Here is a 17,283-nt window from a genome sequence, read left to right on the forward strand (position 1 = left end):
CACTCCTGTGTCTGGCTTTTACGCATGTTTCGGTGGGCAAAACCCACGTCATTAAGCTTGCCCGACAAGCACTTTCTGCAGTGAGCCATCTCCTCGGCCTCAGAGAATGTATCTCAACCGATATTCTTCGGTAGCTGTCTCTGAAGAAATACAGAGACCCTACCTGGAGCAGAATTTGCTGTGTGGTTATCCAGAAGGAAGAGTGGATTAAAAGACAGTAAGTCAAAGGAACTGAGTCCTTGTCTAGCATGCAGCGGGCCAACCGCACACATACATGCATGCACACAAAGAACAGAATACGATGAGGGAAGGGAAGGGAAGGGAAGGGAAGGGAAGGGAAGGGAAGGGAAGGGAAGGGAAGGGAAGGGGGGAAGTTGAGTGGCTGGCCTGGTGACTGATCTCAGAGTTAACTGAGCTAAGCTCTGCCTGTCAGGTGGCATTTCCAAACTACAGGCCACTAATTCTCATCTGGAGACGGGGCTCACTCACCACCCACTGAAGCCAAGCACTGCCCCCTACTTTACTCACCCTGAGAACATCGGGATCATACTCCCAGGACAACCTCCTGGAGTCTAGGTGACACTCAAGGGCATGAGCGAGAGCAGCTACTGGGAGGCGTGCTGCCTGCCCAGGCACGAAGCTGGCCTCTCTGGTCCAGGGTCTTCATCTGGGCTCAATGCTTGCCAAGGAGCAGGGACACTCAGCAGGCACCCCGTGACCCTGTGTACTCATTAGTACTGAGGAGGGGTGGGGCAGGAGGGGCCAGTAAGCTGGTCCAGATAGTAATCATTTTTCTCTTCATTTTTCCTAATTTCCCTTTCTTTTTCTGTCCGGTCAGTAGGAAGCTGACTTAGATTTGATTGATGGCTTTGGGGAGATGTGCAGTAGCATTCTCCTGACTACTGTTTGAGCTTGTTTCTCCACAGCCTGAGCCCTTACGACGTTTCACGGACTCAAAGAAGTGGACAAGATGGCTGGTGAAAGAATAGGGGAGCGGAACAGGATCTACATAATTTGTTGGGCCCAACCACATAAAATTACAGGAGAATCCCTATTCAAAATCGATGATGGATTTTATCTGAGGCAAAGCATTACACTAGGGGAGAGAGAGCTGGTGTGAATGCGTTGGTCATACCCTAACGCAGATGGGCCTGAGTATCTCCCCATTCCATTCCCATACATGGTTGGCCCTAGGGTTGGGAGTAGGGAAAGATAAGCTTACAAGTTCCGGAACAGTGTGGACCTGGGACCCTCTCCCCGGCAATACTGGTAGGGACCCAGAGGACCCAGAGGAGAAGGGTCTTGGAAATGCTTAGACACTAAATACAAAGTTCTCACGTTCTTCAGGTTTCTGGTCTCCCAATTCAGCTTAAAGGAAGGGCCTGCAGATAGGACCTGGGAGGACCTGGCTCTGTACACAGATGCCCAACAGCATGACCACTTGACGTGCCTTGGTGTTGGGTAAGAGCCCAAAAAGCTGGAATGGGTTGAAATATGGCAACACCAGGTAGTGACATCCAGAAAGACTGACATTAGCTTTGAGTCATCCTGGTAGGGTAGAGTCTTAAGAGTCAGAGATCAACTCTTCTCATTTTATAAACATGAAAGAAACATATAGTTCCAGTCGATTGAATCTGCAGATGAGGATCCTGCTACTCTGCCCTAGTTTCAGGTTCATTTCCAAGGTTGGGGAAAGGGTAGGGGTGGGCAATGATCTAACAGAGCAGTCAGGTGGTAGACATAAAGGGCAGTGAAGAGAATCCGGTGCTGTTTGGCAGGTAAACTTGTCAGAACTAGGGGAGTTCTAGAAGGACGGTGAGCATCGGAGTCAGGAGAAGGTGGGCAGAACCATTTTAAAATGGGCAGAGTTAGAAGATGCTGGGCGGGGCCATATGAAAGTAGGAGGAGTCATAAGGCAGTAGGCGGGGTCAGGAGAAGTCGAGGAGTTAGAAGTTAGTCCCAGTTATTGGATGCCATTCCTGAGAATAGGAGAGCAAGAGAAGAGCCGATTGGAGACAGGAAAAAGGGGTTTGGCTCTGAAGTTACTGAGTCTGAAGTGCCCCAGATGTTTAAACAGGCCACTGAAGGAACTATGTGCTGAGGAGAAGCCTGGGCTAGTGGGGTGAATGCAGGAGTCAGCAGTTCTCTGGGTGCTTATTAAAGAAAGGAATTGGAAGAGGTTAAGAAGAAGACAGGGCTGAGGAGATGGCTCAGTTGGTCAAGTGCTTGCTTGATGCATGATGACCTGCATCTAGCAGGAACTAAGCCTGGTACAGTGGCATGGGCTTGTAATACCAGAACAGGAGAGTCAGAGGCAAGCAGGCCCTTAGAGCCCACTGGCCAGCCAGCTTAGCCAACTTGGCACCTTCTAGGCTGGCAAGAGACTACGTCTCAGAAAACATGGAGGCTGGAATCTGAGGAATGATACCTGAGGTCGTCGTCCGGCTTCCACATACGTGCGCATGCGTAGAAAAGAGGAGAACAGGGCCAGCAGGAGCCTGAGGAAGCTGAACATGAAACAGGCAGACAGAAAAGAGAGAAGCAAGCAGGCAGGTGAGAGCTGCAGGGAAGGCACTGGTGATGTGTGACAGGCATTCAGAAGGAAGAGGAAGCGGTGGCCGCTGAGAGGCCAAATAGAGCCGGAAATCAGAAATGCTCACTGCGTAGTGAGGTCAGCAGGAAGTCACCGATGACCTTCGGAGGATCTAGTTCGTTTAGGGCGATGCTCTGAGTTCTGAACAGGGAGTGAAGTAGAGATGAGCAGGAGGTGGAAAGGGCAGATAGGGAGCCATCTTACCTGCGGAGGAGGCAGAGCAAGGGGGCCTTTACCAGAGAAGAGTGTAAGGTTGGGACATGATGGTGAAATTTAAGTGTTTCTTTCCGTCTAGCGGCTTTATTCAAGCATAACTCGGCGTCAGTGAGCTGCATGACACCCACATAGCCACCAGCACAATCGAGAATGTATTGTCCACCCCAAAGTGTCTGCCTGTCCCTCAGCAGCCTTAAGGCACCTGCCTGCTGTCTGCAAACTAAGGCTTCTATCCTCTAGAATTATATAAATGGAGTGTATATGATTTTCCTCTTTTTCTAACTTTTTGTATCTTTTTCTGTCTGACTTGCTCAGCGTAATTATTTTGAGGCCCATATACATTTGCTGTGTATACGAATAATTTCTTCCTTTTATGCTGTCCTTTTTGTGTGACTGAATCGCAATTTATCTACTGACCTATTGATACTCATCAAACTATTTCCATTTGAGGAGTATACTAATTAAGTTGCTTTGAAGATTTTAAGTATTTGTTTTTATTTGTGGTGTGTGTGTGTGTGTGTGTGTGTGTGTGTGTGTGTGTGTGTGTGTGTATGTGTGTGTGTGTTGAGGGCAGTGCCTATGGAGGTCTGAAGAGGGAGTCTGATCCCCTGAAATTGGGATTACAGGAAGTTGTGAGCCATGGGGGAACTGGAGCTGGGCACCAAGCTCTCACCTTTTGCAAGTACAAAAGTCCTATTGACCGTGGAGTCACCTCTCCAGCCCAAATTAAGCTGCTTTGAATTTTCACATATGGAAGTCTTCACACAAGCGCATGCTTCCAGATAATCAGGGGTGGGATAGCTGGGTATTTGGAATTTTAGGGAACTGTGCAAAGTTTTCTAAAGTGGCATGACCATTTCATGCCCCTCGGTCATATGGGGACATTGAATTTCTCCACAGTATACAACATTTGAACAAAGTCTCTTTCACGTAAGACATTCCAGTAGCTTCTCCTTTTCCTGCCCTTTGTGTATGTGCGGGAAGGGTGACAAGAAAGGACACGACGCATGTAGGAAGCAGACTTTAGGAGGCAGCTGACTCCAGAAAAGCACCAGAGATACTCTTCTGGTCTGTGCCTTGGAAACAGCCCCGACTTGAGCATTTCCCATGAACCACTTGTCATATGTCAGCTTCTTGTCTTTTCAGCCAGAGACCCACATGTGAGGCAAGAATTCTACAGTCTCCTTCAGAGATTAGGAGCAAGTACAACTATTGTTAAAAGAAGGGGTTTTTAGTCAGACCTAAGGCCATCACCAAAGTCAGCTTCAGACCCCAAGAGAACATGAAGGCCAACTGTGATGTGAACCTCAAGAACGGAGCATTTACACCCCTGAGGTAAGGACGAGAAAGATCCCAGAGTACCCACCTGTAGCTGCGGGGAAGAACACCCCAAACACAGTGAAGAATGACTCCCCGGGGCTGTACTCAGGCAGGATGTTGCTCTGTAGCAGTTCTGGGGAGTATCCAATAAAGCCATGCTCTGTAATGACACAAAGGACCCCACTGGAGCAGCGAGCCCAAGGAGGGAGCGTTGTCTACAGCTTGGTTTCTTTCTTTTTGAGATAATAACACACTCTGTAGTCCAGGCTGACCTGGGACTTGCTGTATAGTCTGAGCTGGCCTCAAATTTACTGTGATTCTCCTGCCTCAGCCTCCTGAGTTGCTGGGATCATAGGCATAAATCACCATGTGCAGAGGTATAATACTGACCATTCGAAGGCAGAGTGTGCGTGTGTGTGTGTGTGAGAGTGTGTGTGTGTGTCTGAGAGAGAGTGTGTATGTGTGTGAGTGTGTGCATGTGTGTGAGAGAGTGCGTGTGCATGTGTGTATATGTGTGAGAGAGTGTGTGTGTGAGAGAGTGTGTGCGTGTGTGTGTGTGTGACAGAGAGAGTATGCGTGTGTGTGTATGTGAGAGAAAGAGAGTGTGTGTGCATGTGTGTGTGAGAGAGTGCGTGGGCGTGTGTGTATGTGTGAGAGAGTGTGTGTGTGTGAGAGAGAGTGTGTGTGTGTGTGAAAGAAGGAGAGAGTATGCGTGTGTGTGTGTGTGTGTGTGTGTGTGTGTGTGTGTGAGAGAAAGAGAGAGAGAGAGAGGGAGAGTGGGGGAAGGGGGGAGGGAGGAAGGGAGAGAGAGGGAGGGAGAGAGACTTGGAAGTCTGACTTGTGTTCCTGAACCTTTGGCTATACAGGAAACAAGGACAACAATGGTTTAGTCAGCTCCAGGGAGGGAAGACTTCATCTTTGTTTTACAGATCTCAGAACAGCTACAGAGTCTTTTCAGGGAGGGTCTAATTCTTCTATGTTATTGCTTTCTGTAAAACCAAATTGATTTCACAAATAAATTCCCTGCTTGAAAACCTCCATGGGTCCCTGGGAGCTAAAGTATAAAACTCCAGGTGAACATCGAAACTCCCCACAACATGGCAACAGTCTGCCATGACCCCTTCACCCCATGTCCCTCCCCTACCTCCCACCCCACCCCCCAGAGGACAGCAAACACCCATCCTACCCCATCCTACAACTTCGCTGGGGTCATGCCCCCTGCTGTATTACCCCTCTCTCTGAGTCATCAATACTGCGCTCAATTTTTTCTTTTATTCTCCCCTCCCTGCAGGGCCTTGTGCATCGATTCAGCCAATCAAACATCCCTAGCCCTGGTTTTGTTTTTAATTTTGAGACAGGATCACTCTAAGTTGCTCAGGCTGGCCCTGATCTCATTCTGTAGCCCAGGCTGGTCTGGAACCGTCAGTCCTGTCGTCTCAACCACTCAAGTGGCTGGCATCACAGGCCGGCACCACCAGGCCTGACCTGTACTCATTCCTTAAGCTAAGACATGAGCGTCCGTCATCTGTCCAATTCTCCTCCTCGTTGCTCTTGGTGTTTTATGTTTGGCCGTTTTATGGGCCTTGAGAGATGGCTCAGCAGTTAACAGCGATAACTACTCTTCCAAAGGACCTGAGTTTAATTCCTAGTCCCACTCTTGGCTCAGGGACACCTCAGATATCAGCTTTGCCTTTCAGTCGTCCCCTAGAACTAGCTAGTTTGTGCCTATGAACTGCGTCCACCCCGCCCCTCACTGTCACTGCCCAGAACTTGAGGACAGAGCCCACCGCAGCTGCAAGCCTTGTCTACCCCCACCCACCATTTACCGAGCCCTTCCCTCCACAAAGAGAGCTCCCTTGACTCTGAAGGTTCCCAGGAGACTATGCACTTCCTCGGCTTCCAGGAGTCATAACTTCACAAGAAAAATGTTCTTCAAGAAAATAATGAAGCTCCGAGAAGCACAGGGAGCCTTTGGGAGTCCGGTGCACACTTTCAAATCATTGTCAATTGCTTTCTCTTGGCTGAATATAGACTTTGTTCTGGCATATTAAATCCCAAGCACCGGGTTTCTGAATGGCTTGGCCTCCTTGCAGCTGGTCCTCCCCTCTTCAACAAAAATCAATAACAAGCTAAGTTAACTTTAGCTTACCCGCTGGCTGACCCCACAGACTAGTCTTTCTGAGGAGAAAACCAGTGCAGCCTCCCTTGGAGCTCAGCTCAGCCAGGCCAGGATGACGCATATCTGAGCCAGGGCTGTGCACCCTGGGCAGGCCAGCCCACACAGCACATAAACACCTCATTCCACACGGTTCCTCTCCATAGCCTTAAAGGAGGCCTTAGAACTCTGAGGGGTTTGGTCTCCCTGTCCTGAGAGCTTTGCCTGGTCAGCCTGCAGGCTTGTAGGAGTTTTAGTCCTTAGAGATTGCTTAGTGGGGTCGGTTGGGGGTCAGTCGAGGCTGTCTCTCTCAGGGCCAATGAGAAAAGCAGCTCTGACGTGTCTATAAGTGCAATGCTCACAGTGGCACAGAAGCATAGCAACTTCCCAGCAGAGACACTGACACACGCTCAGGCATGCATTACACCTGAGCGCACACACACACACTGATGCACAGACACACACTCATACCTATACACAAGGATATTTCACAAGCACACAGTCACACCGGCCCACTCACAAATACACTTACATGTGCACAGGATCACATGTGGGCACACTCGCACCAACACACTCACCCCAACACGCCCACGAGCACGTTCGCCGGCACGCACAATCCTGCTACCCTGACCCTCTGCCCTGGGATAAGTCTAGTTCTTAGCCTTTTCTCAGAGAGATAATCTTAACCTTGAAAAGAACCTATTGACAAAGATAATGAATGTTTTCTTGCAATACTGTCAATTTGGGGAAAGATATAAGTCTCTAACTATGAAGAACTGAGATATTTTAGATGTCAATGGTGACGTCTGAAGCCGGACCTGGAGGCACAGACATGGAACCCCAGCCACTCAGGAGGCTGAGAATTTTGATTGACAGGAAGAGAATGGAGCTGAGGTGTAGCTCAGAGCATCACTCTTGACCAGCCTGCATGAGGACCAGTACCATAACAAACCACCATAGCACTCAGTAGCGCGGGAAACTCGCATGCCGTAATGCCATCTAATACCTAGCATGCTGATTAAAAAATAAAAACTTCCAATGTTATAAATACTAAAAATAAACTTACACATGTAAGAAATAGCTATGCCGGGCCTGGTGTTACACGCCTGTGTTTGAGGCTAGCCTGGGCTATAGAGTAAGTTCCAGGACAGCCAGAACTACACAGAGGAACCCTGTCTCAAAAAACCAAAATATTAACTGTGGTTGTCTATAAAAATAATTACGGCAATTCTCATTCTGTCACGCCCTCCTCCCTCCTTGAGGCAGATCTATTTCTACCTCTCCCTCTGTCTGTCCCTCCTCCCTGAGATCTATCGCTCCCTCTGTCCTCCCTCCCTCCTTGAGATCTATCTCTTTCTCCCTCCTTGCCTCCTCCTCTTCATCTGTCTTTTCCCTCCCAAGATGGAGTTGATTATGTTGCTTGGGTTGGCCTGGAGCTTCTGACCCACCTGGTTCTACTTCCCCAGTGCTCCGTTTACTGACGTCCGCCATTATACCCAGCAATTCCTCTCCTTCAAAAATTTCCTATAATATTCCCACAGTTAAAAAAAAATAAGGTACTTATTATGAAAAATTGTATCTTGTAGGAAAATTAATGACCCCACGTGAAGGCCGAGTTTCTGCATCCCAAGTGTATCATCTTCTTTCTTTCTTTCTTTCTTTCTTTCTTTCTTTTTTTTTCGTTTTTCTATTTTTCGGAGCTGGGGACCGAACCCAGGGCCTTGCGCTTGCTAGGCAAGTGCTCTACCACTGAGCTAAATCCCCAACCCCCATCTTCTTTCTTTTATTTCTCCCTGCTTCCCAGAATTAGAGTAGTTTATGAGAAAGTCATAAGCATGAGAGAGAACAAATGGCATTTAAGTGGGGAAAGGGGGGACTTTCACCCACGACACAGCCAGAAGGGTTTGAAGCAAAATCTGTAGCTGTGTCCTTGAGACTAGAATTTGGAGCCTAAGGAGATAGTCTATGGTTGTTTTGACCAAGCTCATGGGGACAGGGCATTGGGCCTAGTGGCTTGGCCCCCATATAGGCCATTTTCTCTCAGATGAAAAGTTGTGTCTGAGACTGGCCTTTTTACACACACAGACACACACACACACACGCACGCTTGCACGCACACACGTACCCATGCACACGTCTCCCAAGCCTGTTGACTCTTGCCCGTTCTGATTACCTCCCCTCCCCTTAGGATTACAAGTCCTGGGTCAGCTCTCACTGAGGCTTGCCACTGACACACACACACACACACACACACACACACACACACACACACACACACACACAGGTCTTCTGCAGTTCCTGAAACCAGTGTCTCCCTCAGGCTTCATCTGGGAAAGTCAGGCAAGTCCTGAGGAGCACCACAGGTCAAAGGCACCAACAGGGCTGATAGAGGTTCGGCTGGGAGGATGGCCAGCCAGCCCTGTTGGGATTCCAGGTGTGTTTGCATTCAAAATATCCCATTCACTGTGTTTCGGGGTTCTGTTTTGCAGGATGCTACACCCCCAACCTAAGCTTGCTTCCTGCAGCCCAAAGAGCAATCGCTTGCTGCAAAAACTGGGTCCTGTCGGCTGCCATTTCCAACCCTGAAGGGCCTGGGATGGTGAGAGCCTGCAGCTGCTGCCTGCGAATGCGCCTGGGCTTGACCTGAACATCTGCTTCTGTATCCACTGAGTAAAAATACTCCGGGCCCCTCTGAGCTGTGTGCTCCGAAAACAGAACGGGGGAGGGGAGAGAGAACCAAATCCACACAGCCCCAGGCAGGAAGAGGCAGAGGGGTGCCCTTGCAGGTCTGTGTGTAGGAAGGCCTAACTTCTCCCCAGATTCCAGTCACTCCCCTGAAGCTGCCAGTAGGCTGTAGTTCCTGGGGCTTAGTGTTACCTCCTCAGGGGGCGCTGAAGGAAGTTCTCCTCATCCGGTGATAAATGCCTTTAGTAGTGACGAAGAACCACTGGCCTGGGTCTGGGTACCAGTTGCCCAGGCTCACAGACCTAGCCACCTGGGTGCAATGGCTTCTGGGAGACACCCTGAGGCACCTGTGGTTGAAATACTCACCCAGCCCGCTACACACACAAGCCATGGGGAGATGTCCCGTTATGACTGTGGACTAACTTAGAAAATGAGGTTTCTAAAGTTCTTGCTGGTGTTGGTGCCGTGGGCTGTGGGCTGTGGGCTGTGGGCTGTGAGCTGTGGGCTGTGGGCTGTGAGCTGTGGGTTGTGAGCTGTGGGCAGAGCTTCCCGCACCACCCGCTTTCTTCTGGGCTCAGGCCCCCACCCTACAATCAGTAAGCGGTGACCAGTGACCAGAGACTAGCCAGACAAGCCTTTCCTGGGAATGGACAATGAGAGAGTCTGGTCCAACCAGGAATAGAAAGAGTGGAGGAAGGGCTTGGAGAGAGGAAGGGAGGAGGCGGCGCCCCCCAGACTGAGGGGAGGGTGGGGCCTGAGAGATCACAGGAAGAGTAACTATGCAAGGAAAAGGAAAGGAGAGGCCGAGGTTCTGGGAAAAGCACAGGCACCAAAACAGCCCCGAAGGGAGGGGCTCGAGGGATACTGGCAGGGGAAGGGAAGGCCACCAGGGTTCAGGGCGCTGGGATCCTCAAAGGAGGAGGAAATACAGTACTGTCACTGCCGGAAGTAGTACTCAAGCCTCCTGCTGCATGTGGCCGGTCAGGAGACCCCGTTTCCCGGCCCGCCCCAACGCCCTCATCTGAGGAGTTGACTGAAATCAAGGAGGGCCCAGTGTCTTCACTACCTGCCATCCAGGCACATCTGAAATTGCCTGACCGAGGGCTGAGGAAAGGCAGCGTTCAAAGGCCCCATCTCCCAGCACAGGCTACCGCGAGCCCGAGGCCGAGCCACTGCCCAAGCCAGAATGGATAAGCGGCACTTAGACGCAGGGACCCCTTAGCCTGGCCTGTAGCATTATCGTCTGCCGCTCTGGGAGCCTGATCACACAGAGGCAGGGTCTGGAGAGACGTCCCAGCTGGGCCTCTTGCCTGGGCATGGGGTGTGAGGTCTATTCCAGCCATAAGACTGCCCGGAAGCCCCTGCCCTGCCATTGGGAGCCAGCAGCTGACCAACAGCAGCAACGAAGCAGCTACAACCTGGCTCCGTCCGACGTGCCTGGAGTGCTTTTTGTTTCCCACGGTTTTAAGTCACCCGTGATTTGTGGCTTTCTGAGGGCAGATAATGAAAGATGTAAAAAATGGAGAGAAAGGAAGGGGGCTACGGCCTGGTTGACTGGGCCATCTTTTAAAAAACTTTGTATTTTCTTTTAAATTCTCATACAATATATTTTAATCATATTCTTTCCTCTCTCTCTTAATTCTTCCCCACAACCAACTTCATGTTTATTCTCTTCTCTCTCTCTCTCTCTCTCTCTCTCTCTCTCTCTCTCTCTCTCTCTCTTTCTCTCTCTCTCTCTCTCTCTCTCTCTCTCAATAAGACACAAAAATAAAATAAGGAAAACAAACAAAACCACAAAATCAAAACAAAAGTGCACACGCACACACCCCAGAACCACAGAGACGGTCTTAGGTTGGACAACACAACTCCTAGGCTTGAGGCCTACCTGGAGTGTGGCTGATATTCCTACTGACACCATTGGAGGAAACTGTTGTTTTTGTCTTTCCCAGAAAGTATCAATTGCAAACAGCTTCTTGTTAGGATTGGGGGTGTTGTACATACCTGCCTCTGACTCTGCTACAATGCCCAAGAGGCTGAGACTACCTAGGTCACCGTCCCTAGGGAAAACACACTGCTATTGTTCTGCTACAGAAGCCGAGTAATAAAAAGACATCTTGCTATATCCACAGATCAGAGCATCGCTCCACCCGATCAGAGAGGCCTCCTGCTGTAGACGAGAGCTAACGACAGGGAGACCAACCACTGGACACTGTCCAGAGAGTGCAAGGCTCTGGAACACTCCGTCCTAAATGGGATTATCTTTATCAAACGCCTCCGTCCAGGGTTCTGAGGTCTGTGAGGAAGAGGATGTGGACAGATTGTGAGAGCCTGAGGTGGTGGATGACTCCAGAGAAACATTATTTCTCAGGCCCAATGGGATACACAGGTAAACTTACAGAGACAGAGACACTAACCGTGAAGGACGCTAGCGTGCAGAGAGGAAGCAGAATGTTTAGAAGACACAAGAGTCAAACGAAGAGAAACCCCAGATACTGTCAAGTCCAGATTCGACGGATTCTCCCACTCAGCGCTATTAGAGGTGTCCAGTGAAAGTGCTTTGAAATGGAACGAAGTTTGCCGTGACCTCAAACTGAGGCAGGAGCTTGAAGAGTTGGAGGTTGGCTTCAGGGCAAGAGATGGCCTCGAAACAATCACAGAACATACCCGGTGTGTACGGCTCACAGCCTGCAGAGGAGGAAGAGGAGAAAGGACAGATTTGGAAGAGGCCCCAGGGAATTCTGGGCAGTGAGCTGGGAGCAGCCCTCAACCTGCACTCTGGCCTCAGCCCTGGTAACTTTGGTCTTTCAAGGAGGGGTTGAGGAGAGGAGTGAATGAGGTCTCCAAGCCTAAGACTCCACCCAGAGAGAAAACATGGAGAGAGCTGGACAGTCAGCAGGGGCCAGAAGGGAAATGTGAAATGGGGCTGGGCCTGCAGGGTCCACCCAGATTACCCAGGGAAAGCAGCCTGGAGCCTCCTCTGTCCCTGGGGAAGGCCTCCACCCTGAGCAGGGCAGGCTGCCAGGAAGCAGTAACCCTTACACACACACACACACACACACACACACACACACACACACACACACACACAGAGAGTTATCCAAAGAGATGAAGGGCCTAAGAACGGAGGGGTAGACACTCTTCGGTGCGGGAGTGACTAAGTGTCCAGCAACTGGACAAGTGTTCCTCCTTGTGGAAGGGAAGTGAACATTTTCTATTGCAAGATGGTTTCTAACAGCCAAATTGTGCCTTCTGTGACCAATGGCCTCTGTTTTAAAAAGTACTTGGGACGGGAGAGACAGCTCAGCAGTTAAGAATATTGCTGGCTCTTCCTCCAGAGGCCCAGAGAGTTCAAATCCCAGCACCTACAGGGCAGCTCGCGAGCATCAGTAACTCCAGTTCTAGGGGACCCCACACTGTCTTCTGGCCTCTGCAGGCACCAGGCACACGCTTGGTGCAGCTAAACATACAAACAAAACAGCCGTATACATAATTTTAAAATCTTTGTATTTCTATGAATGTATTAGCATTTCCATCTGTACAGTGTGCGTGCTCAGATGCCTGTGGCAATCAGAAAGATCCCATGGACACGAAGTGGCAGATGGCTCATGGAGGCGGGAAACTGAACTCTGGTCGTTTCAACAGTTGCTCTTAACCCCTGAGCCACTTCTCCAACCCCGGCATAAAATAAAAATGTTAGCCAAGGGTGTGAGGGTGTGGGGAGTGGGAGTGGGGTGGTGCACGCCTTTAATCCCATCACTCTGGAGGCAGAGACAGGTGGATCTCCGAGTTTGAGGTCAGACGAGTCTGCAGAATATGTTCCGGGACAGACAGGGCTACACAGAAAACCCTCTATGTGTGTGAGGGGAGCGGGAGGGCACAAGGGGATGGCATGACATGGGATAGACAAGACCTACAACACTAATAATAAACTAATAATTAAAAAGTTGTTTCTTTAAAAAAAAAAGTTGTTTCTAATGTACTGAGCTTTTCCCCTTCCAGTGGTCTTGGAGTCAATAAGTTGGAATGAGAAAAGATTTCACCCAGAGAGACTGACCAAAGAAGGGAATGTTAAATGCCAGGAATGGGGACCAAGTCCGACTTGGGCTCTAAGAATCAGGGATCACCTTAAGGTGAGGAAAGCGATGACTACTGGGGCAAACAAGCTTGTGCCAGACTTTATGTGGAGTGCTTTCTGAGCTGGACATTTAAGCTGCCAACAAGCCGGCCCATTTTCTCCGTGAGGTAGGAATCACAGAGCTGGGTCCAGGGCAGACTCTAACATGGAGCTGCCATGGCTGGGCCCATAGCTGTCCCAAAGATGCAGGGCATCCTCCAAGGGAGCAGGAGCTCCGGGATCAACTAGGGCCCTGCTTTGGGAACTAGAGAGGTCCCGCCCACTGTGGCCCCAGATCCCCCCCAGAGGCCTGGCCTCTGTAACTCTCAGCCTGAAGGATCCCCTGAGAAAGGAAAATCTGCCCTCTTATCTCCTGGGGTAAAGGAATTCACTCCCCTGCCAGGACAAGGGGCTGGTGTACAGGAAGTCTCCACCCTAGCTGTGGGTTCCTCCCAGCCACCACTCGCTCCTTCTGGCTGTCCCTGCCTCTGGCATCTACTTCCCATGCTTAAACTTCTGACCTGACTTCCCCAACAAAATTCTAAGTCATTTTGTCCCCCCACCCCCGTACCCCCTCCAGTTAGCTCACCGTTCACAGCTCCATGCTGCTGGGGGATTCTGACCCATCCCCTGCCCCACTTCTACGTGGCTATGCTCCCTGGGCAGACAGGGGAGGAAGCCAAGTGGCCTTGTAGCACACAGGGCCATCTCAGAGATACACTCCCACTGTGCAGCAGGCTGACATACTATAAAACACAGAGCTCCTGCCTTGCAAGTCTCCAAACCGATTCCACCCAGGAAACACATCAGAAAGTCTCCCTAGAATCCCGTGGCACGGAGCCGGGTGTGCACATCAGTGGTAAAGTAGGTGCTGAGCATACACAAGACCTGGGTTCAATTCCCAGCAACACAGAAAACAAACAACAGTGACACCACGAGTCTCGTGGACGGCAATGGCTCAGACTCTACCCTGAAAGCCATTTTATGGAAGGAGATGCTGAGACCCAGGAAAAGCGATTCCTATACCACAAGATGGGCAGCAGGCGGGGTAAGTGCAAGATCCAGGGAATCTAAGCCTCCACTCGACAAGCCCTATGCCCTCACAGGCCCTGTGGCAGCAATTCTGTGTATTGTTACGATGGGACCATTTGCCTGTTTTTCCATTAGACTCTGCACCAGGTAGCTACTTTCCTGGTATGGCTACACTGCCGAGCCCCATGAGACAAGCAAACATATAAATATTCTTAAGAATAGCATTTGGGCTCTCTCCTCCAGCCGAGCAAGATGCCCAAAGGAAAGAAGGCCAAGGGGAAGATGGTGGCCCTGGCCCCCCGCCGTGGTCAAGAAACGGGAGGCCAAAAAGGTGATCAATCCTTTGTTTGAGAAAAGGTCCAAGAACTTCGGCATTGGGTAGGACATCCAGCCCAAAAGAGATCTCAACGTGCTTTGTCAAATGGCCCCGCTACATCAGGCTGCAGCGTCAAAGAGCCACCCTCTATAAGCAGCTCAAAGTACCTCCTGCCATCAACCAGTTCTCCCTGCCCTGGACAGGCAAACAGCAATTCAGCAGCTTAAGCTCGCCCACAAGTACAGGCCAGAGACAAAGCAGGAGAAGAAGCAAAGGCTGCTGGCCTGTGCTGAGAAGAAAGATGCTGGCAAAGGGGACGTCTCAACTAAGAGACCACCTGTCCTCCGAGCAGGGGTCAATACAGTCACCACCTTGGTGGAGAACAAGAAGGCTCAGTTGGTGGTGACTGGCCATGATGTAGACCCCATTGAGCTGGTGGTTTTCCTGCCTGTCCTGTGTCAAAAGATGAGGGTGCCCTACTGCATCATCATGGGAAAGGCCAGGCTGGGTGCCTGGTTCACAGGAAAACATGCACCACTGTTGCCTTCACACAGGTTAACTCGTAAGGCAAGGGTGCTCTGGCTAAGCTGGTGGAAGCTATTAGGACCAATTATAATGACAGATATGACGAGATCCGCCGCCACTGGGGAGGCAACGTCCTGGGTCCCAAGTCTGCGGCTTGCATTGACAATCTGGAAAAGGTAAAGGCTAAAGAACTCACCACTAAACTGGGTTAAATGTACACTTAGGTTTTCTGTACATAAATATAATTATAAAATTAAAAAAAATAACATTTGGGATCAAGCCAAGTGTCCACAACAGGAGAAACCATAAGCAAAGTGTAGTGTATTTGGGGAGTGGAATATCATTCAGCCATAAAAAGGAATGAAGCGGTGGCTGTAAAGAAAGCATAGTTGGTAACCTACTTGCCTTGCAAGCATGAGGACCTGAGGTCAACACTCCAGAATCCAGATTTTTAACAGCCAGGGGGCCAAAGAATTTACTCAGAGGACAGGAAAACTTGTTCCACGATCATGAGGACAGGAATTCAGATTCCGGCATCCCTGTCACAAGTTGGGTATCCCCACAGACAGGTGCCTGTAAACTTCAGCAATGAGGGATGAGGAGACGGGAGGGTTACAGAGGCTTGCTGGCTTCCAGCCTATACAATAGAAGTTCCAGCTTCAAGGGGAGACTCCGCCTCAAAGAAAAAGGCAGACAGGGAGAGGGAAGGACACTCAACAACACCCTCTTCTAGCCTCTGCATGTGGCTACCCACACAAATGTAAGCACACACACATACACATTGGTTAATTAGCTAATTAAGTAAATGTTTTATTCTACGTGTCTGGGGGGTTGGCTTGCATGATTGCACAGCTCGTGCATGCCTGGTGCCAGCAGAGACCAGAAGAGGGCATTTGATCTCCTGGAGCCAGAGCTACAGATGCTTGTGATTGCTGGGAACCAAACCCGGACCCATAAGAACAGCTGGTGCTTTTAACCACCGAGTCATCCCTCAGCCCCACTGATCAAATATGCTTTCAGGTGGGGTGTGCTGACACGTGCTTATAATCCTGCCACTGGGGACACAGAGACAAGCAAATAAATCCCTGGGGCTCACCGGCCAGTCTGTCTTAACTACTTGGTGAGCTCCAGGCCAGTGAGAGGCTCTGTCTTGAAAGCATGGTGGACAGCACCTGAGGAACAGCAACTAAGACTGTTCTCTGCACACACAGACTCTTGGATGGATAGACAGACAGACAGATGGACAGACACACACACACACACACACACACCATACACAATAGGGATGAAACACTGGACATGCTACAACGTAGGTGGTCTTTAAAAACATTACACCAAGTGCATGGACAAATGCCATAGGAGTCTGTCCGTGAGAAACATCCAGCCTGACTAACAAACTCAGAGACAGCCATAGCAGAATAGTCCCCCAGGACCAAGGGACTCGGTTTCTTTTTGGGGATGTGGGAACCTTCTGGGAGTCCAATGGTGGTGACTGCTGTACATTGTGCTATGACTAACTAATCCCACTGAATTGCTTACCCAAAAATGGCTTAAACATCAACTCACACCTTAGAGATATTTTATCACAATAAAAAGAACCCACTCCTTGGCATATGCCCAGGGACCACAGCCCGCAGCCTTGATTTAGACCCAGCCCCTGGCTGCTTTACACATACAGAAATGGTGAATGAAAGTGCTTCTTGGTTGAGGCCAGTGGGAAGTCAGGTACAAGGCAGTAGCCTCCCAGACATGGCTACTCCCCAAACAGAGCTGGCTACAGCCCAGGAGGGAAAGATCAGTGCTAGGTTCACTGTGTTCCACCTGTCAAACGCAGATACAGGTAGAGCCCTGTGTGTTCCTGAGTTTAAGTGAAAGCCTGGGCTCCCTTTGCTGACACCTGGAGCCTTGGTATGTCAGTGGCGGAGGTGAGAGGCAGGCAAGGACGCCATCGAGAAGCAGAGGTTTGGGTGTCTCAGGGTCAGGTGTTCCCAGCGGTCACACTTGGCCCACGTGTTCCCACTTCCAAGACTCTCGTGATCACCAGGACTTGAGATCTGGGAACAACCTTTAACATGGTCCCCACAAGCCAGGGCTAGCCTTGGGGTAATATGCTATCCACCTAGGCAGCCCCGTGACAGTGGAAGCACTCTGGCTCTAAAGCTCCATGCTGTTCATGTCCTCATAGGGGCAGGCAGAGCTCAGTGCTCTAGGTACCCATGGCCTTCAGACGCCAAGAGAAAGCAGGCAGGGGAGTACCTGCCTGCACTCATTTCCTTTCTGTGTCTTCGCTGTGAGGGTGAGGTGCTGTCCGGGACACCTCCTCACAG

At 50.3% G+C, this 17,283-nt stretch overlaps 1 protein-coding gene across 43 annotated transcripts in view; it reads right to left on the reverse strand.

The window, feature by feature from the left end:
* Nucleotides 1-17,283, reverse strand: part of Slc12a8 (solute carrier family 12, member 8) — a 150,639-nt gene that overhangs the window by 74,000 nt on the left and 59,356 nt on the right. For 25 of the 43 annotated variants that reach the window (XM_087575621.1, XM_087575595.1, XM_087575588.1 and 22 more), the window contains 1 exon segment: nt 4,176-4,289. The exons of 16 other annotated variants lie outside the window; for them this stretch is intronic. In XM_087575621.1, the coding sequence (XP_087431747.1) occupies nt 4,176-4,289 (114 nt within the window). 43 annotated transcript variants of the gene reach the window in all.

This window comes from Rattus norvegicus, chromosome 11 (assembly GCF_021556685.1).
Source record: "Rattus norvegicus strain SHRSP/BbbUtx chromosome 11, alternate assembly SHRSP_T2T, whole genome shotgun sequence".
NCBI classification, from domain to species: Eukaryota; Metazoa; Chordata; class Mammalia; order Rodentia; family Muridae; genus Rattus; species Rattus norvegicus.